The 21,034-nt window shown below is 36.1% G+C and overlaps 3 protein-coding genes across 3 annotated transcripts; 2 read left to right on the top strand and 1 right to left on the bottom strand.

The window, feature by feature from the left end:
* The first annotated feature begins 712 nt into the window (after positions 1 to 712).
* On the top strand, positions 713 to 9,690 carry LOC107844070 (probable disease resistance protein At4g27220). The gene is given in 9 exon segments (XM_016688567.2): positions 713 to 1,343; positions 1,346 to 2,042; positions 2,044 to 2,234; positions 2,237 to 2,274; positions 2,276 to 2,794; positions 2,796 to 3,578; positions 4,812 to 5,216; positions 6,630 to 7,130; positions 8,635 to 9,690. Coding segments are annotated over 9 exon segments (4,092 nt in total). The 5' UTR covers positions 713 to 931; the 3' UTR covers positions 9,181 to 9,690.
* Positions 9,691 to 10,192: 502 nt separating this feature from the next.
* Positions 10,193 to 13,598, bottom strand: LOC107844069 (probable ribosome biogenesis protein RLP24). The gene is made up of 5 exons (XM_016688566.2): positions 13,442 to 13,598; positions 11,729 to 11,842; positions 10,879 to 10,992; positions 10,625 to 10,761; positions 10,193 to 10,535 (listed from the first exon to the last, which is right to left on the bottom strand). Exons 2-5 carry the CDS (start codon positions 11,807 to 11,809, stop codon positions 10,379 to 10,381), a joined length of 489 nt encoding a protein of 162 aa, XP_016544052.1. The 5' UTR covers positions 11,810 to 11,842; positions 13,442 to 13,598; the 3' UTR covers positions 10,193 to 10,378.
* A 487-nt stretch (positions 13,599 to 14,085) lies between these two features.
* LOC107843983 (IQ domain-containing protein IQM5-like) lies at positions 14,086 to 20,118 on the top strand. Its single transcript, XM_016688434.2, has 10 exons — positions 14,086 to 14,152; positions 14,242 to 14,311; positions 17,071 to 17,551; positions 17,649 to 17,763; positions 17,849 to 17,914; positions 18,010 to 18,098; positions 18,190 to 18,277; positions 18,361 to 18,600; positions 18,698 to 18,799; positions 19,143 to 20,118. The coding sequence occupies exons 3-10, from the start codon at positions 17,076 to 17,078 to the stop codon at positions 19,773 to 19,775; spliced, it is 1,809 nt and encodes a 602-aa protein (XP_016543920.2). The 5' UTR covers positions 14,086 to 14,152; positions 14,242 to 14,311; positions 17,071 to 17,075; the 3' UTR covers positions 19,776 to 20,118.
* The last annotated feature ends 916 nt before the right edge of the window (positions 20,119 to 21,034 follow it).

The raw sequence follows: 21,034 nt of genomic DNA, 5'->3' as shown, positions 1-21,034 counted from the left end.
GGGTATGAGGATGATAGAGCGACGGCATGAGACGTATTGTCTTATTTTCTTTGCTTGTCTATGGATCAATTTACTATATTTGACTACAATTTTAAGCCGCATGCAACAAAAAAAAAAACGCCGATAAGCTTGGTAACTATAAATACTCGGATGATATGAGGCGATACACAAATAATCTCAAAATTAACTCATTAATAGTAATTAATCAAGTAAAACTTAGTTCAAAGGGAGATGATCATATTATTGATCCATATTGAAACAGAGTCACACATGAAAGTCAGAAAAGGAAAAAAAAAAAAACTATTGATATGGGGCAATATACAAATGATCTCAAATTTTAAAAGCATAGATCAAACTAATTTTTAATGGATCAAAAAGTTGGGTGGATTCTTTTTATTGCATAAAAAAAAAATTTAATTTTTTAAAAAAAAAAAAATTGAAAATTTTTTAAAATGATGTGGACCTCTAATATGCTGCCACATGACAAAGCTGTTTTCTAAAAACCAGTTGTTAAAAGTAATGGCATAGATGAGCCAGTTTTGTAACGGTGATGGCATGAATGAGCCCAACTTTTAACGAATGGCATAAATGCGCCATTTCTGATAGTTCAGTGGCACATTTGAGTCTTTTTCCTTTTTAAAATTTCGTGCTCGATCAAAATATACTACATAAAATGGGACGGAGAAAGTATGTTCATGGCATTATAATACTATTTCCCTCAGAGCCCTTAAAGTCCAAGTGTGAGTTTTCAGTGACTCTCAAGCTGTTTTCATCTAATTCCTACTCAAAAAAAAAATTGATCTCCTTGTTCCTTGTAAATCTAATCAAAAACATCAAAAAAGAAAAAAAAAAAAAAAACAACTTTGGTAGAGAAATCACAAGAGGCTGTTTTTCTTTATTAGACTAGCCAGTGAAGAATTACTTTAAGGAGATGGCTATGGAAATTGTAACTGCTATTTTGAGCCCAATCGCAGAACACTTGATACTGCCAGTTGCGCGACAGATTGGGTATTTGTTTTACTATAGGCGCAACATCAGGTCTCTGGAAAATGCATCTGAGCTGGAAGGTATCAGAAGCGGGGTGCAGCTAAGAAAGGATGCTGAATGGAGAAACTCACGAGTCGTTTCACTCAATGTTGAGGCGTGGTTAACAAGTGTTGGTGAAACTACTGCTGAGGTGGCGGTTTTACTAGGACGTAGAATTGAGGTTGAAAGAGGTTGCATTTATGGTTGGTGTCCAAACTTGAAGTCACGTCACTGACTGAGCAGGAAAGCTAAGAAAATTGTACCGGCTATGAATGATCTTCAAAATAAAGGCAGAGGTTATGTTCCTTTCTCCTATCCAGTGGTGAGGAGTTTGACTCCAGAAAACACAAAGAAGAAGAGGTCATCGCAGCTTTGAGAGATGAGGAGATCATTATTGTTGGGATATGTGGTATGGGTGGTGTTGGTAAAACAACACTGGCTGAGAAAGTAAGAGCAAGGGCAAAACAAGAAAGGTTGTTTGATGATGTTGTCATGATAACTGTCAGTCAACAACAAGACCTGAAAAGAATTCAGGGTGAGATCGCCGAAGAAGTCAGGCTGACGTCGTTGCAAGGAGACAATTTGTTGAGTCGTGGAGATCTGCTGCGTGAAAGGTTAATGAAGAAGGGCAGTCGCATCCTTATAATTTTGGTTGATGTTTGGGAGGATCTTGATGATCCAGAGAAACTTGGAATTCCCACTGTTAGCAACCACGACTATCAGTGCAAAGTGGCATTGACGACGCGTCTCCAAGGTGTTTGTGTCGCTACGAAGGCTCAAAAGACCGCGGATGTTGGAATTTTATCTCATGAAGAAGCATGGGTCCTTTTTAGGCAGAAAGTCGGCTCTTCAGTGGACGATCCCTCTCTTCCTAAAGTAGCAAAAGATGTTGCCAAAGAATACAAGGGACTGCCAGTTGCAATTGTTACTGTTGCAGGAGCACTAAAGGGTAAAAACAATCCTATATGGGAGGATGCCCTTTCAGAATTACAAAAAGCAGCACCAAAAAATATCCCGAGTGCTTACAAAGGTGTACCAACCTTTGACGATAAGCTATAATCACTTAGACAGTGATGAAGCCAGGTATGTCTTTTTGCTTTGTTCCTTGTTTGAGGAGGATAGTAATATTTGGACTGAAGAATTACTTAGATACGGAATGGGGTTTCGCATCTTTTCGGAAGTCAAAAATTTAGAACATGCAAGAAATAGGTGTGTAATCTGTTAGAAACATTGAAAAATTGTTTCTTAATTATCCCAAGGTTCAGACGAAAATTATTTCAAAATGCATGATGTGGTGCGAGACGTGGCTATATATATTGCGTCTGAGGGTGAACATAAATTTATGGTAAGTCACAATGTGAACTCAGATGAGTTCCCAAGAAAAGATTCTTACAAGCAATACAGTCACATGTCAATTGTTGCAAATAAATTCGGTGAGCTTCCCAGACCAATATCTTGCCCACGACTGAAGCTTTTGAAGTTAAAATTCTGTATTGAAGAGGGTTTCAAATTACAGGATGGTTTTTTTGAAGGAATGAGTGAACTCAGTGTCATAAGACTGAGTGGATATGATCGAGACTCCATTCTGCCCTTTCCATCATCCATTCAGAGGTTATCAAATCTGTGGACGCTATGTCTGACTAATTTAAGATTGGATGACATATCCATTATTGGGGAACTTGTCACTTTAGAAATTCTCAGCATCAGAGATTCTTACTTAGAGGAGCTTCCAGTGGAGATAAGAAACTTGACCAATCTAATTGTGTTAAGAGTATTGGAATCCTTGGCAGAGAGAACGTATGAGGATTTCACCAGGGGTCTTATCAAGACTAGTCCGATTGGAGGAACTACACATGGTGAGAGCAGAAGATTGTAGTTGCTCCACCTTGAGGGATCAGGAATCCTTATCGAGATTGACTGCACTGACATTTGATGAATGTTCCGTAGATGTGATTTACAGTAACTTGGGCCTTTCCTCCAAGTTGACACGGTACGCTCTTAAAGTGGGTCGAGACTACATGTATACTTCAATCAAGAAAACTTACAAGATGATCACTCTAGAGGTCACCGAGAGCACCCAATTGGGTGATTGGATCCGCCTCCTGTTGAGGTATAGCGAATTTGTACATTCAAGAGGAAAGGGCTCCAAGAATGTAGTGGTCGAGTTGCAGAATGTGAAAGTTCTCAAGGTGGGTTTTTGTGATTCATTGAATATCCGCTGTCAGAATAACATTCCATTCCCCAAACTTGAAAGGCTGAAAGTAAATGGGTGTGATCATCTACGGCATCTTTTTTGTGTGTCCTTGGCTTGCCCTGATGAGGGGACCTCTCGAAGGACACACATCAGACCTGACGTAATCAAGTTCCCCAATTTATATTACTTGGAACTGGAATATCTGGGCTGCTTCACACACTTTTGCAGTGACACCGTTGAGGGCATTGAGTTCCCTCTGTTACGGGAAATGCATTTCTCGGGATTAACAGAGTTCCAAAATTTCTGGCCAACAGCCAACAATGCTATCACCGACTCAAATCCTCTTTTTAATGAAAAGGTTTGCTTCTACATGAAAAAGTTTTTATTTGAAGGGTTTTTAGGAATTAATATTTTAGCTTTAACTTGAGCAATCATATTTATGAATTACCTATTTATAATATGTTACACTTCTCGTTCAAATTTTTGTAGGTCAATTATATTTTTAAAATAATTTAAATTTTTAATTACTGTAATTTATAAAAAAAATTTATTCCAATTTAAGAGAGATTGATAAATTTTCGAGAGTCAACTAAAAATTTTATATTTTTAAATTTTTTAAATTTTTTATTATTGTAATTTATAATATTTTTTACGTATTTTTTGAAATATAAAACAGATACTTTCGAAAGTCAACTAAATATTTTATATCTTTTTGATTCTTTAAGTTGTTGATTATTGTGATTTATAGTATTTTTTGAAATATATAGATAAATTTTTTTTAGATATTATAAGTTGTTAACTAGTGTAATTTATAATACTTTTTATGCAATTTTCAAAATAGTGCATGTTGCTATCCTTGTCCAAATTTTTTGACATTGATAGTTAATTATATGTTTAACTATTTTAATTTAAGTAGCACTAATATAATTTTGAGAGTAAATCAAATATTTTATATCTTTTAAATTTTTTAAGCTGTTAATTATTGTGATCTATAGTATTTTTTTTATGTATTTTTGTGGAATATATAACAGATTAATTATTTTTAGATATTTAAGTGGTTAACTATTGTAATTTATAATGCTTTTTATGTAATTTTTAAATAATATATATTAATCTCCTTGTCCAAACTTTTATGGCATTAATAGTCTATTATGTTTTTTAAATAATTCAATTTCTTCTTCTTGTGATTTATAATATTTTTCCTTCTATTTCAATTAAAGTGGCATAATGCTTCGATGACCATAATAATTAATTAGGGGTGACATAGTAAAATCACGTTTGAAGCAGCGAAACATACATGTCTTAAATGACTTATGACAACTACGAGTAATTAGAAGTGATATAGAAAAATTACTAGAAAAATACTTGTGAAAAAAAATTAAATGGCATCATCTAAGAAATCAAGTTAATTTAACATTGAATATTATTAATTTTTTAATATTTAGATGACTTTATTGATATCTAATGATTTAGTCTAAAAATAATTTAACTTATTGTAATAAAATAACATTAAAAGACACCAAAAATAAAAATTTTATTAATTATTTGCAAGACATGAGAAATGGAGTTGACACCATGTCAATGTTTGCAGGTTTTTGAAAAGCTAGAACTCGAAGAGGCTAACAGCATAACTGCTCTATGCTCTCACCAACTTCCAACTGCCTACTTCAGCAAACTTGTAACTTTGAAAGTGGAAAATTATGGAAAATTGAGAAACTTGATGTCTCCATCTGTGGTCAGAGGTCTTCTGAATCTCCGAAAACTAGTGATAATAGAATGCCAATCAATGAAAGAAGTGATCACAGAAGAGGAACAACAAGGAGAAGAAATCATGTGTAATGAGCCCTTATTTACCCGATTGGAAGACTTGTACCTCTACGATCTACCAAAGCTGGGGCATTTCATTCTGACTAAGCATGCTCTTGAATTTTCATTTCTTAAAGAAGTGGATATTCGTGAATGCCCTAAAATGAAGACATTTATCCAACAGGGAACTGTGAGTACACTGAATCTCGAAAGTGTGAAAAATGATGATGAGTTGAAAATTGTTGATCTCAATAAAGCAATGTTCAATTCTACGATTTGTCTTGTGCCGCTTTATAACTAAATGTTATTAAGGAAAATGTTTTCACGGAGAACAAGTTAGTTTTTACTTTTTTTTTCTTATGTTTTGTTTATAAGTGAAAAATATTTTTCTAAAAAATGTTTTCATGGAAAATAAGTTGGTTTCCTACTTATTTTTTTATATTTGGTTGGTGAATGAAAAATATTTTTCAGAAAATACTTTTTAATGTTTAGCTAAAAAGTAGAGAATACTCTTTAGAAAATAATTTTTGATTCTAAAAAATATTTTTTTAGGGTGTGTTCGGCATGGAGGAGAAAAATAGTTTTTAGGAAAATAAATTGTTTCTTACTTATATTCTTGTGTTCATTATGAAAATAGAAAAATATTTTCTAAAAATATTTGTATGTTTTCAACATAAAACAGGAGAACAAATAGGATAAGAAAAAAGTTTTGAATTTTTTAAAAACAAATTAAAAAAATTAAAACTTTTTTTTTGGACGGGGGGTTTAGTAGGTGGGTGGGTGTGTCAAAATAAGTGGTAGAGGTGGGGTAAGAAAAAAGCTTTGAATTTCTTTTTTAAAAAAATATTTAAGAATTTTTTTCGTTTGGCATAATACATAAACTTTAACTTGACACCAAAATATAACTATGTCTTTTAAGTTTGTAGTACACAAGTAGACCCTTTAACTATATAAAAGTTGAATAAAGAAAATACTCCAATTCTACAACTTACATTCGTAAAACTCAATCGCTCTTACGTGGAGGATTAGTAATCACTCAGATGCTACCACCAAATAAAAAAGACACACTATAACTATGACCTTTAACTTTGTCAGTGCAGAAGTAGACTCTTTAACTATACAAAAGCTGAAAAAAAAATACTCCAATTCTAATTTGGTGAAGTTAAAGGTCATAATTATAATTTGGTGTCAAGTTAAAGGTCTTGTTTATGTATTATGCCATTTTTTTGAGGGGTGGGGGTGGAGAGGACATTAGGGGGTCCGGGTAGGGGAGTAAGGGTGAGTGAAAAAAATATTTTTTTTAAAAAAATAAAATTAAAAAGTGCCTCTATTTTAAATGCGCGGTTAGAGAGACTCTGTGTACATGGGAGGTCTTGGTTCACTTTTTAACAAAATCAAACCAAATCAACTATTCCTGTTTTTTCAACTAATTTGTATATTGTATATTCACATATTTACATTTTATTGATATCTAATGATTTAGTCCAAAAATGATTTAACTTAGTGTGATAAAGTAACATTAAAAGACACACCAGAAATAAGAATTTTATTAATTATTTGCAAGAAATCAGAAATGGAGTTGATACCTTGTCAATGTTTGCAGGTTTCTTGTCCCAACCTGGAAGTGCTAGAACTCTATGAGGCCAACAGCTTAACTGCTCTATGCTCTCACCAACTTCCAACTGCCTACTTCAGCAAACTTGTAACCTTGAAAGTATTGTGGTGTGAAAAATTGAGAAACTTGATGTCTCCATCAGTGGTCAGAGGTCTTCTAAATCTTCAAAAACTATGGATAATATCCTGCCAATCAATGGAAGAAGTGATTACAGAAGAGAAACAACAAGGAGAAGAAATCATGACTAAAGAGCCCTTATTTCCCCGATTGGAAAACTTGTACCTCAAGGATCTACCGAAGCTGGGGCATTTCATTCTGACTAAGCGCCCTCATGAATTTCCATTTCTTAAAGAAGTGTATATTCGTGAATGCCCTAAAATGAAGACATTTATCCAACAGGGAACTGTGAGTACACTGAATCTCGAAAGCGTGAACAATGACGATGAGCTGAAAGTTGTTGATCTCAATAAAGCGATGTTCAATTCTAAGGTTTGTCCCGTGCCACTTTATAACTAAGTGCTATACATATTTGTGTCATGCATTAACAGACCCCTTGTTTGATTGCTTTATTTAGTCATTTAGTCAAGCATAGGGGTGTTTTAAGTACTAGGCATAGTTCGGGAATGAAAGTAATAATTCACTGCCAAGTTTGGGGGTGTTTTCGCCACTTCAATCCAATAGTAATAGTAATCTTCATATAGTAATGTTTGTTTTCACCCGATAACTATGTTAACGGAGGTAACAAAAATAGGTGAATCTACAATATTATAATTCAAGGGTTCACGCGAACAGAATAACTTTTTTCCATTGACTTTTTATCTGTATTATTAATATCTAGAGATTCCTTGATTTTAAACATGATTCTTATTGTATATTAACTTGAGGTCATTGGAGATTTCTATAAATTTCAAATTTTAAATCTACCTCTCGTTCTAAATTCTTCTTGCAGTATATTTCACAATATGTGGATTTGTTTTTCTCATTTAATCTTGCATTCTGTCATTTTAAAAGATGTTAAAGAATGCTATTTTGAAGATGCTTTTTAAAATAGTCTTAATGCTTGGGTGTTGATGTAGACAGTTTTAAGTAGTCAAGAAGTGGAATGGCTGACCATTTTGTTGTAGACATTATTCTAAAATATCATCAGTAGTCATTTTTGAGAAATTGGAATATACTTGGTTAAAAGTTGGAGAAAAATGTATGGACAAAGTCATGTTTGAATACTTGGCAAGTGTTACAGAATGAACCTAGACTGTTTCATAGGAATGTAAACATATATATATATAGCAGATTTGTAAGAATCTCTTTTACTTACTTAAGGGATGAATTAGTGAACTACCTTCTTATTTATGATTTCTTAATATGCGTGCAAAAGGAAAAGTGGACAACTAAAATAGGACGGAGGGAGTATTACTTTCCTAAACTAGCACCTCATGTACATGTATTATATTGCTTTACCTCCTGGAATGGGATATCAAGTTATTCTCTATATCTTGTCTATTACATTGTAGCAGAACTAGGTCCATTTCCATTTGAGCTCACGGTCTATGCTCTAGTTAGGCCTGTTAAAGTGGATTAGAGTCACACATTGGTTGGGGAATGGACTTAGGCAATCCTTTCCTCTTGAGGTAGCTTTTGGGCTTAGCTTAGGCCCAGGGCTCCATATCTTTACAACTTGCTCTTTAAGCTTTCATTTTACATCAAATTCTTCTTCAACACTGCTACTTTTTCATTTTCATACCAAATTCTCCATTTTCGCTCTCTGATCTTTCATTTTCAATACCAAATTCTACATTGCCGCTCTTTCAGCTTTCAAAGTTACTAGTTTTCTACACAACAATAAAACACTAACAAATAATGTAGGTCAAATTAATGCTAAATCTAAATGGAGTTGATACTTCATTCCTTCAACGTTTGGCTCTCACCAACTTCCGAATAATATAAGTCAAATTAAAGCTAAATCTAAATGGAGTTGTCCCTTCACTATTTGCAGGTTTCCTGTCCCAATCTGGAAAAACTATTTATCAATGGGGCTCACAGCATACCTGCTCTATGCTCTCACCAACTTCCAACTGCCTACTTCAGAAGGCTTGAAAAATTGGAAGTAGATAGTTGTGAAAAATTGAGAAACTTGATGTCTCCATCCGTAGTCAGAGGTGTTCTAAAACTCCGGAAACTAAAGATAGAAAATTGCCCATTAATGGAAGAAGTGATCACAGCAGCAGAAGAAGGAGAAGAAATGAGTAATGAGCCCTTATTTCCCCTATTGGAAAAGCTGTGCCTTTACGAGCTGTCAAAGCTGGGGCACTTCTTTCGGACAAAGCGTGCTCTTGAATTTCCATTTCTCAGAGTTGTGAAGATTCGTAAATGCCCTGAAATGAAGACGTTTGTCCAACAGGGCTCTGTGAGTACACTGAGACTCGAAATTGTGAACTATGATGATGAAGAACTGAAAGTAGTTGATCTGAATGAATGGATACATCAGAGGTTCAATTCTAAGGTTTGTCTTGTGGTGCTAGCTGGCTGTATAACTAATTAACTCTATTGCTCTCTTTCCATCTTAACTTAATAGTAATAGCAATATTCAGATACTCATTTATGTTCATCACTTGAAGTAGCCTCCAAATGTGTCTTTCAATTAAATATTGTAATGTCTATTCTTTTGTAATCTCCAAACTCACGAAGAAGATGGAAGCGAATCTAAAGCTTCAATTGAGTGATGGCAGAAGCTTTGTCAATGAATCCATAACTAGGAAGGTAGTAATTAAGTACTCGATGATAAGTCCAAAATGCATCCAAGTTAGCTCGAACTTTGCCTGATACCTATGCTCGTGATGGGAGGTAACAAGCAGAGGTGGGCCAACACTATAACCCACGTATCCACGTGAACCCAACAGCTTTTGCCCAGAGACTTGTATCTCTATTTGTAATTTCTAGAAAATACTTTATTGTGAACACAATTACTATTATTATTATTATATTAGCTCAATATTGAACTTGAGTGTCCTGTAGGATTCTATAAACTTTAAATTTTGAATTCTCTTTTGGTTCTAAATTCCAAAATTCTTCTTTCACCTCTTTCGGTTCTCAATTCTTCTTTCGTTATATTTAATAGCTAATATATAACTTTATTTTCTCATGATATCTTGCATTCTATGTCGTTTTAAAAGATCGTAAAGATTACTTATCGAGAGATGATCGTTCATCCATATTTAATCGAAGCCTATACATAGCTCTCACTGTTTCTGATGGGATGTTATGTTATACAGTGGGCAAAAAGCTCTTTTGTTTGTTTGATTTGCAGAAATGCATAAACACAAGTGCAGAGAAGCCAGCAACAAGGCCAATAGTAGAAATTAGACCATCACAACATTTTTGTAGGAACCTTACAACAACATGCTCGTCTCAAAGGGTACAGTGTACACAGACCTTACTCCTACCACAGAGGTAGAGAGACTGTTTCGCCTAGACCCTCAGCAAGAAAATATCTGAACTAGGAACCTTGTGGAAGACATATTATGTGGCTCTAGTTACTCATCCAAATCCTCATATGGGAAGTTCAAAATTTCTATGTTCTGATCATTATAATAAGAGTGTTTCAATACTCACGAGACTGAGTTGCCAAACCATACAAATTCGGGAAGTTGGGGAAAGCAAAACATTACACATTCCGTAAAAATAAGCATGAAATGATATGTGTTTTAGTTTGAGAATATAGAGTATACGAAGCAAAATAATCATTCCTCCATGCGATTTTCCTCCGACTGCTTTGGAGGAACCGGGACCTTGTCAGGCAGTGTAACTGGTGGCTTTTCTGGAACCGGGACTAAGTAAATGCTCTGCTCGAGCTCCTTCGCTGCTTCTCTCAGCTCCTTGGTTTTCTTTCCTTTCATCCTGTAAGGTTTGCCAAGTAATGTTAATAGCAAGAAAAGGACATGATGAATAAAAAGTAATGGAAATTAGTGAAGCACGGTCTAAGGAACCTCTTAGCAATATGTCTCTCCTCCCTATCGACTCTGATTTTATCAATTTTCTTGATGGCCTTCAAAGTGTTCTCAGTTACGTTCCTGTCATATCTCTCCGGCCTATTACGTTTCCTCTCGAATTCAAATGTTGAGTCCTTCAAATGAAAATTAGCAGAGCGTCAAGGAATTTCAGTATCCAAAAGAAAATAACAAAGATTAGTATCCAATAAAAGCACATAGATTATATCGGAAAAAAAAGTGACCCTGTTTACCTGTGTCATGTCCTTTCCATGCAGCCGCCTATATGCTTTAGTCCATTTAACTTTACGTGGATTCCTCTTCATCTTAAAATTTTTGTGGCACTTAGACCTACAGAACCGAAAGATCTGCACAACAAGAAAACAGAGAACTTTTCCTTTACTTGATGAACAGCCGAGAATTCAGAACAATTCATTTTCTGAAACAATATTCAAGTGTTTAGTCCACAACACTACCAGTGCTAGGTTAGATGGAGTGAACCGTTATTACTGGAGACCTATATGAATGAGTTTCTATTTTGGCTTTGTGAAGGTATACTTTATTTTTTTTTTTGAACATTACTAAATATAGAACAAGGTAACTTTGGCAGTGAAGGTATACTTTATAATTAGTAGTTGTTGAACGATATTGAAAACTACATTGAGGGATTGAATATAATCTTGGATAGATTTCTTAAAACAGTGTCATTTACATGAATAAAAAGTTCACGACTGACCCGCTTCAGGATTTCCCCTAGTAACTCAAGCAATCCTCACTAAGAGCTCACACAGAGTAATGGCATGTTTATCTCAATTTATGGATGCATCTTTTGAGCTCTAGAACTAAATGCAAGTGCTCATGAAAGTTTATTGTTAGCTCAAACAATAAAGTATGCATTATAGCACGATATTTCGTCAGATTTTTGGGAATACTCAAAACTTGAAATCTGCTTATTTTATCATTTCACTGCAGAAAACAATGAGTCCAGCAAATTAAGTACCATTTTCTTAAACCTAACTATGGCAAGCATATAACATGGAAAAGTAATGAAAACCAAATTTAAGTGACTTAAATCAACAAAAAGAAAAAAGATTAATATTCTACCTTTGCGTCGTTTCGAACAAATTGAATACCGTGGCCTGGATATACAGTTGAGGAACAAAACCAACATTTTTCCAATCTCATTGTGTTGTCCTGTTATATTGCCCTAATTCCACTCTGTACCATAACAATGCAGTAATTCAATAAAAAACAACCCACTAACAAGGACAAAGTGATTCAACAAGCAACACTAGAGTTATACACCAAAGATATAATCATTATAACACCATTGTGTATGTGTGTGTGGTGTGGTAAGGGGGAGGACAAAGTGATTTAATTAAGCAACACTAGAGTTATTATACGCCAAAGACCAAATCTTCATAGCAAAACACACAACCCCATAAAAATTTCAGCTCAAATATTGAGGAACTAATAGTTGTGGGAGTGGGATAGACAACAACAGCAAGAAAATTACACACCAAAACACTTAACAAGGACAAAATGGTTCAATTAAGCAACACTAGAGTTATATACACCAAAGATCAAATCTTTATAGCTGTAAAGCAACCCCATAAAAGTTCCACCTCAAATATGGAGGAACCACTTTTGTGTGTGAGGGGTTGGGGGGAGGGGGGACAAGGACAAAATGATTCAATTAAGCAACACTAGAGCTATTATACACCAAAGATAGAATCTTTATAGCATAAAACAAAACCCCATAAAAATTTTGGCTCAACTAGTGAGCAATTACCTTGGGTTGGGTTTGGGGGGACAACAAAAAGAACATTATATACCAAAAACTGACAAAGAAAAAAGTGATTCAATAAGCAATACTAGAGTAATAAAGTGAATTGAGAACTGAAACTAAGGTCCTTAGGTTCAAATCCCAAGGAGACAAAAACACTACGTGATTCTTCCCATTTGTCCTAGCCTTGGTGGACAAAGTTACCTAATATCTATCGTTATTGCGGGGGAAGACATTCTAAGTATTTTAGTCAAGGACAAAATGATTCAATTAAGCAACACTAGAGCTATTATACACCAAAGATATAATCTTTATAGCAGAAAACACAACCCCATACAAATTCTAGCTCAACTAGTGAGCAATTACCTTTGGGTTGGGTTTTGGGGACAACAACAAGAAAATTATACACCAAAACACTAACAAGGACAAAAGTGATTCAATAAGCAATACTAGACTAACGAAGTGAATTGAGAACCGAAACTAAGGTCTTCAGGTTCAAATCCCAACAGACCCATCTATCCTAGCCTTGGTGGACAAAGTTACCTAATATCTATTGTTGCTGTGAGGCAAGCATTCCAAGTAATTAGTCGAGGTGCACACGAGCAAGATGAAATATTTATAGCAAAATCCACAGCCCCATAAAAATTCGAGCTCAACTATTGAGGAACTACCTTTGTGTGTGTGTGTGTGTGTGTGTGTATTTGGGTGATTCTCCCAATCTTTCCTAGTCTTAGTGGACCAAGTTACCTAATATGCATCGCTAGTAGAAAGTGGCAGATATCCTGATAAATAATTTAGACGAGGCGCACACAAACTAGCCCAGACACCACAGTTATAAATAAATAAACAAGTACCACTAAGTTACACAACAAAGATACAATCTTTATAGCATAAAACACAACCCATAAACAAAATCCATCTCAACTATTGAGGAACTACATGGGGGTGGGGGATGAGCGGGTTGTACAACAACGACAACAAGAAAATTGACAAAAAGGGTAATTGCACAGAGAGAGAGAGTCGGAGCATACAAAGAGGAAGAGGGACAGCGGCGGCGCGGTGGTTGACGGCGGAGCAACTGGCTGACCAGCTGAGCAAAGAAAGGGCTTTTCTATATAGGGTTTTAGGATTTAATGGTTCAGAAGGGAAATTATTTATGAAAAATTACAATCAGGGTTCTATATTTCTTAATAATATGTATTTTAGTCCCTAAAGATTTTTATTTTTTTTTCATTTTTGTTTGCAATTAAAATTACACAATAAAAATGGTTGGGAAGAATGAACATAAATAACCGGTCATTTAATCGTTTAAATTAAAGATAGTCGATACATATATGACTGATGTATAATATGTATATAATTGATTTTTTGCTTCGTTCTTGGCTTGAGATTTATAGAATTTTTTTTTATAATTATGATATTTGAGTCAGCTTGCGCGCACCTTAACTAATTTCATGATATAGCTACCAACTAAACAAACCAAACGAACGTACATTGTACCTAGAAAATGCATAGCAAACATCTCAAAGATAGGTATACGTTGAAATGGTCTTTCATTGTTACCATTCAGTACCTATTTTTTAGTAGAAATGTGTCGAGTTACCATTAATCTACCGTGAATATTGACTATAAATAAGTTTTTATCGTATATATTATGCATTCATTTATTTGACGTAAACATGAGAATGAGTGAAGTTTGCAAAATTCTTTTCATTTTCCCTTAAGAAAAAACACATTTTACGGTATATCTCAAATTTTGTTCTATTCACCAACAAAAAAAAAATCTTTCTTTTTCTAGTTTCCTCTCATTTCTTTTTCTTTGTTGTCTTAGTTCCCATTGCATTCCAAAAGATTCAACCCTATTATTCAAATTGTCATTCTTGTATGTATTGTTAATTAAGGTAAAATGTTGCACCCTTTCATTTCTTTTTCATGCAGTGATTCTGAATTTTGAATAGTATTCAAGATCTTTTGTTTCCGACTATCTAATAAATCACTAAATGAAGGTAGATTATTTTTCCATTCCTTGTCAAATTTTCATAATCCCTTTTTTAATATATTGTGATGTATAAAAAAATATAGATTTTTTAACATTGTTTCATGTTGTTTTCAAGATTGGCAAATGGTTTTACGTTGAATAATTCCATGCAAAACTATATTTTAGGCCAAATTTTGAACAGAACCCTATTTTGTGTCACGCATTATGGGAGCTTTAGTGCACTGGTTTGCCTTTTTAAATATGAAGGTTGGCGTAACATGTTATATTTTGGAATTGTTCCATTGGATATATAAGCTGTGTTTTTGGGTAGGTTGGTATTCGAATTCATCAATGGGGCCATTAAAATGATGAACACTCGCATCACATGCATGTAAACTATAATGCAGTTACAACTTACAGATGACATGACCCTTTATAGGAAGGTGTGGAGTACGTGGATTAGGGTAGATGGCTATAGTAGGCAGTAGTACGATCGTAATAGTAGGGAAGGGTACTCTGCTTGTATCTCTTGTAGCATCTTGTTCATGGTGTTTTGGTGTAGTAATAGTAGGGAAGAGTACTCTGTTTGTATATTTGCATGTAGTGTCTTATAGCCTCTCGTTCATGGTGTTTTTGATGATGCCTATGATTTCGTATAACTAGTTTATAATATTACTTTGTGGGTGTCTTATTTCCTTTATTATCTAGCAGCGTGATATCCCTTGTTGTTGCTTGCTTTCATGTTTTTTGTTTGTTATATTTGTTATTCGTAAGAAGGTGCCGCCTAAACTCAAAAGTAAGTTCTACAGAGTAGTAGTTCGACTGGCTATGTTGTATGGAGCGGAGTGTTGGGCAGTTAAGAACTCCCAAATACAGAAGTTGAAGGTGGCGGAGATGAAAATGTTGCGATGGATGTGTGGACTTACCAGGAGAGAGAAGGTTAGAAATGAGATTATCCGGGAGAAGATACGGGTTGCTTCAGTGGAGGACAAGATGCGGGAAGTGAGGTTCCAATGGTTTGGGCATATGATGAGGAGGGGCGCGGATGCTCCAGTATGGCAGTGTGAGAGGCTGGCAACGGATGATTTTAGGCGAGGTAGAGGTAGGACTAAGAAGTATTGGAGGGAGGTGATTAGACATGACATGGAGCAGTTACAACTTACGGAAGACATGACCCTTGATAACAAGGTGTGGAGTAAGCAGATTAGGCTAGAGGGTTAGTGTGTAGGATTACGTCTGTGGTGTATTGGTGATACCTATGTTTTTCGAATACATATTTTTAGTATCATCTTATGTGTGTCTTGTTTTAGTTATTACCCTTTTCTATCTGTTATTATAGTATTGTTGTGTGGATGTATGCGCTTATGTGGTTTGTTTGTTATATTGTTATCTGTCCTGAGCTGGGAGTCTATCGAAAACAGACTCTCTACTTCATCTGAGGTAGTGGTTTTGGACTGTGTACACTTTACCCTCCCCAAACCCCACTTGATAGGAATATACTGGGTATGCTATTGTTGTTGTGTATTTGTTATCTGTCCTGTTGGGAAGCAAATCAATCCCACATCGGTAAAAATAGAGTATACATGTCCAATATTTAAAAGTGTCACCCAACTCCACTAGTATAAGGCCTTTTGGGAGGTTTCCAAAAACAAATCCGTGAAGGCTTAGCCCAAAGCGAACAATATCATACTAGTGCGGAGTTTGGATGAAGTTGCACGTGGTCCCAAGTGGTATCAGAGCCTAGGTTTGGGTGTGTCGGAGTAGTGGACTGTGTTTGGCGAGAAGTTCCCGGTGTCAAACAAGACTGAAGATCTGCAGGTGGTGCCTTGTGTCGAAAGTCTTCCTAGCGAGTGATGGTCCAGCGGCGTGTCCCATTGGGTGATAACAGCGGTGGCAGATCATGTGAAGTGGAAGTGACCTAGTAGTTGAGATCTACGGTTGATGTCTTGTGTTGAAAGAAGTCTTCTTGACAAGTGGTGGTCAAGCGGCGTGTCCCATTGATTGGTAGTGACGGTACAAGCGACGTGTTCCGACTGCGTACACTTTACCCTCCCCAGACCCCACTTTGTGGGAATACATTGGGTATGTTGTTGTTGTATAATGTTGGCCTAAGATGAATTTAAATGATGAAACATGGACAGTGAAGATTCATGTAGACGGCGCTGGTTGGTTTGGTTTAGGACTGCAGCGTTATTGTTATTGGGTATGTTGTTGTTGTATAATGTTGGCCTAAGATGAATTTAAATGATGAAACATGAACAGTGAAGATTCATGTAGACGACGCTGGTTGGTTTGGTTTAGGACTGCAGCGTTATTGTTGTTCTTTTACTGAGTTTGGCAATTGTTGTAAACTTGAAGAGGAGCCTTGGAGTAACTGGTAAAGTTGTTGTCATGTGACCAGGAGGTCACGGGGCTGCAAAAATGCAAGGTAAGGCTACGTACGATACACCTTTGTGGTGGGTCCTTCCTCGGACATCGCGCATAGCGGTAGCTTTAGTGCATAGGGCTGCCCCCTAACTACAGAGAATAGTTTCTCTTGTTAGATTTTTTCAGCGTAAAAGCGTCATAAACTTAAAAAATTATCGGTGAAATTAATATCGTATGCCTTTTTTTTAATTTCGCAGATGTTCATTTTCTGAGGTTTTATACTTGACACATAACATCCTAGTAAAATTTTTGCAGGGAAGATGGGAATTACATTTTCCTGTCCTTTTGCCAATTTTGAGGATTTGGATAGTCGGGTTGAATCGTATTTGGTGAGAACGATAAGTTTAGGAAGCGATGATATGAGGAATGCATTACAGCCCAGGAATTTCAATGATCAAATTACTAGAAAGTCGAAAATCATGAAGTCATTTGGTTCCGGAAATATGATCCTTGAGGGAACTCTTACCTATAAAAGGAGGGAATTCGAGGCCAAGATTGCATTGAGGACTCTAATTTCCGATAAGGAGGATAAGAAGATCACTAGATCAGACAACCCGTGGAACACGGCTGAAATTTCTCCGAAATTGCCTAGCATCTCCGATAAAGATACTAGGATGCTACCAGCAGAGTTCAGAAAACAAAGAGATCAGGCTGCTGTAAAGTTGCAGAAGACATATAAAAGTTTTCGTACACGAAGACAGCTAGCTGATTGTGCTGTGCTAGTTGAACATAGATGGTATAGTAGTGGAAACTGTCGTTGTGGATATTTGTCGTTCCATTTCACGCCTTCACTCACGCTGCATTAACTATCGAACTTTTGATGTAATCTACAGGTGGAAGCTATTGGATTCCGTTGAACTCAACCAAAGTTCTATATCATACTTTGACACTGAGAAACCTCAAACTGCTGTTTCTCGTTGGTCACGAGCAATAACTAGAGTTGCTAAGGTATGGTTTAACCTTCGTTTATGTCCTCCCTCGCAGCTCATTGTTTCTCTAAGTTCTGATTTTAGGACTTTGCGTGTGTTAGTAGGTCGGTAAAGGTCTGTCCAAAGACGGGAAAGCACGTAAACTTGCTTTGCAGCATTGGCTTGAAGCAGTAAGTTCACTCTCAAGAACAAAGTTCGACAATGCAGAATTTCATCGGTATCGTGGGATTTTTTATTTATGTTTCGTATGAATTTTGGTGAACAGATTGATCCTCGACATCGTTATGGCCACAATCTTCGATTTTACTACACCACGTGGCTCCAAGCTGACAGTAAACAACCCTTCTTCTATTGGTTAGATTTTCTTGGATTGGCAAGAAATACAAGCATACTAAGGAGCTTCAGAACTATATATGACGTTTTGCCCTTGTATGTCGCGTTACAGGTTGGACATAGGTGAAGGTAAAGAAATAAATCTTGAGAGGTGCCCTAGACCGAAACTTCAACAAGAATGCATCAAGTATCTTGGACCGGTGAGCCTCTAGGCTGCACGAATTAGGACGAAATGTTTGTGAGCATATGTTATTTGTGACTAACTACTTATGAATAACCACAGATAGAGAGGGAGGCATATGAAATTGTCATTGTGGATGGAAAGTTCGTATACAAGCAAAGTGGAAGGCTTCTTGATACGAGGGGAAGCCCACCGGAGACAAAGTGGATCTTCGTGCTAAGCGTGTCCAAAATCTTGTACATCGGGATGAAGAAAAAAGGCACATTTCAGCATTCGAGTTTCTTGGCAGGTGGTGCCGCGTTATCTGCTGGGAGATTAGTGGCGGAAGATGGTATTATAAAGGTAAAGAAAACTGCCATGATTTCGCCAATAGTTGTATCATTTTTTCCTATCTGAAACCATCTTGTTGACGTATCCAATTTTTTTTGCATGAAAATAGGCGATCTGGCCTCAGAGCGGACATTATCTCCCCACCGAGGAGAATTTCCAAGCATTCATGTTATTTCTTAAGCAACATAACGTTGATGTCTCCGTTATTCAGGTATGATTACTCATCTCCACTCATTTAACTATACGCTAACAGATTAACGAGAAAACTCAGAAATTGGCGTTAGAACCTTTTAGGCTATTTCAAGTCTTATCCATCGATGGGCCAGGGTGGATGTCAGTATCGGGTGGTCCATCCGCTAAATATATACACTCTTCAAAAGTTTCACAAAATTTATATACCTTACCAGATTCGCACTCACTGTCATGAAAGGAGTGGTCGATCAGTGATTCTTTACGGCTTAAAATTTTGAATCCGCCTTTGTTACTCCCTTGACTCTAGGTAGCGAAATGAGTTAATGGATAATTCGTTAAACTTAAATCGTGATACATTGCAGAAATTCACCAATTATGAAGAGGAAGCGCCCTCTATCAAGAAGGAATGCGGTACCAACATATGTAATAACTTATCAGCCCCAGATTTAAGCGAATCGAGTGAAGCGAGCAGCCTCAAAAGCTTGGACACAAAGAAGATTCATTCTACTAACAAGTCAGCACCACATTTCTCAAAACAGTCCCGAGGAGCACGACCCAAAATTGCTGTTCAAATACCGGAAAAGGAAGGCATTTTCGAGCTGTTTAAAAAGACCGCCCAACAGATGCAGCCCGTGGTAACACCAGCAGAAGGATACAAAACACCATACGCCTACTTATCGGATACAGACTTTTCAGCTTCAAAGGAAGAGGAGAACAAGATAATACATTCACATATAAGCATGAAGTCATATCATTTAGCTCATCAGTTGTCTACATGTCGATGGACAACAGGAGCTGGACCTCGTATCGGATGCATGAGAGACTATCCATATGAACTCCAATTTCGCGTTATGGAGGAAGTACAATTGTCTCCAAGAACTGCATTTCCAACTCCCCCGAAAGCAGCGCGATGTTATACGCCAACAATCTTTTCTAGAGAAGCAAATGATCAATGCAAAAGACCTGATTTTGAACTTACTGTATTCTCTGTTTAAAAAGATGCAATTTTTGGTTGAGTAATCAGTAGTTCCAGAGAGGAAAACAATTTTCTACTAGGATCTTCCTATGCTGCTCGAACTCTTCAAAATGTTGACGCGTGTGTTTTTGAAGGATCCTACGTGGGTGCGACAACATTTTTGGAGAGTCCGAGCAACTTACGCGGATTTTCCCTTGAGCATTTTTCCATTTTTGGTTGTTTTTTCTCTCTTTTCTTTTTTCTTCTTGAATCATTTTTACTGTATAGGTCTGTACAGAAAAATGTACGTATTTTTTGACACAAAGATTATTTAGAATATGATATCATAGAAAGTTTGTCAAATATTATTTTTCAGCTCAGAATTACTTTCTTATTCAATTTGTGTTCCGAGAGTCTATCGAAACAGCCTATCTACCCTCTCACCTTTGAGTTAATTATACAAATTGTGTACACTCTACCGTCTCCAGACCCCACTTTTATGGAGTATATTTGTTGTTGTTGTACTCAATTTGTGTTCATCTTATTGTCCTTATTGTTCTTGCTTTTTTGGCAAGAAAATGTTTCTGTTCTCAATTACAAGTAAAGCCTTGGTAAGCAAAATTTCCTGACGTCGATATATGCATGTGGAAGATAGCAAATCAATTGAGATACGTGTAAGTTGGACCGATAAGGTTGTTGAAAAGGAGAGTACAGATTCGAATTAGCCAAATCATCTATTTAAAAGGAAGCGAGACGAGAGTTAGATTTATGAGATGGTCACACTTTCAGAACTCCCACCCTTTTTGTATTCCCGATGACTCAAATCCACAATCTCAGGAGTCAAGATTAGAGGTGCCTCAAAGTTCGAATTCAAGACCTCTGTCAGCACGAAGGAGTTACATGCATCCTACCGCAATGGTATGTATATATTCTCTTATTTATAAGAGGTTGTTTAACAGTTGAAGCAGGCAGCAGGTCGACATGCCTGCTTCAGCTGCTACACCCGTGTTCTTACTATATTACCCCTAATTAATTATTATAAGTTATTTATGCATTAGAAAATTAATAATATTTAATACAAATAAGTAAAATAAATATTTCTGACATGTCTGCTTCAGCTGCTTCGACCGTAATTTTACTGTATCACCCCTAATTAATTATTATAAGTCCTCTAAGTATCAAAAAATTAATAATATTTAATAAAAAATATAAAATAGACATAAAATAATAAATTAATTCTTGATGTTTTAAATTAGGTTGACATTTTATATGAGGCTCACTTAGGTTATTTTCACAAGT

The sequence above is a fragment of the Capsicum annuum genome, chromosome 10 (genome assembly GCF_002878395.1).
Source record: "Capsicum annuum cultivar UCD-10X-F1 chromosome 10, UCD10Xv1.1, whole genome shotgun sequence".
In the NCBI taxonomy this organism is placed as follows: Eukaryota; Viridiplantae; Streptophyta; class Magnoliopsida; order Solanales; family Solanaceae; genus Capsicum; species Capsicum annuum.
Note: the sequence above shows the minus strand (reverse complement) of the source record. Positions and strands in the feature narration are given on the sequence as shown.

Coding starts and splice junctions, on each gene's coding strand:
- LOC107844069 (XM_016688566.2), bottom strand. CDS start 11,809: ATGAGATTGGAAAAATGTTGGTTTTGTTCCTCAACTGTATATCCAGGC. Junction 10,762..10,878: donor ATGGAAAGGACATGACACAG/GTAAACAGGGTC, acceptor TTTCATTTGAAG/GACTCAACATTTGAATTCGA. Junction 10,536..10,624: donor GAGAGACATATTGCTAAGAG/GTTCCTTAGACC, acceptor CAAACCTTACAG/GATGAAAGGAAAGAAAACCA.
- LOC107843983 (XM_016688434.2), top strand. CDS start 17,076: ATGGGAATTACATTTTCCTGTCCTTTTGCCAATTTTGAGGATTTGGAT. Junction 17,552..17,648: donor GTGCTAGTTGAACATAGATG/GTATAGTAGTGG, acceptor TGTAATCTACAG/GTGGAAGCTATTGGATTCCG. Junction 18,800..19,142: donor TTGATGTCTCCGTTATTCAG/GTATGATTACTC, acceptor GATACATTGCAG/AAATTCACCAATTATGAAGA.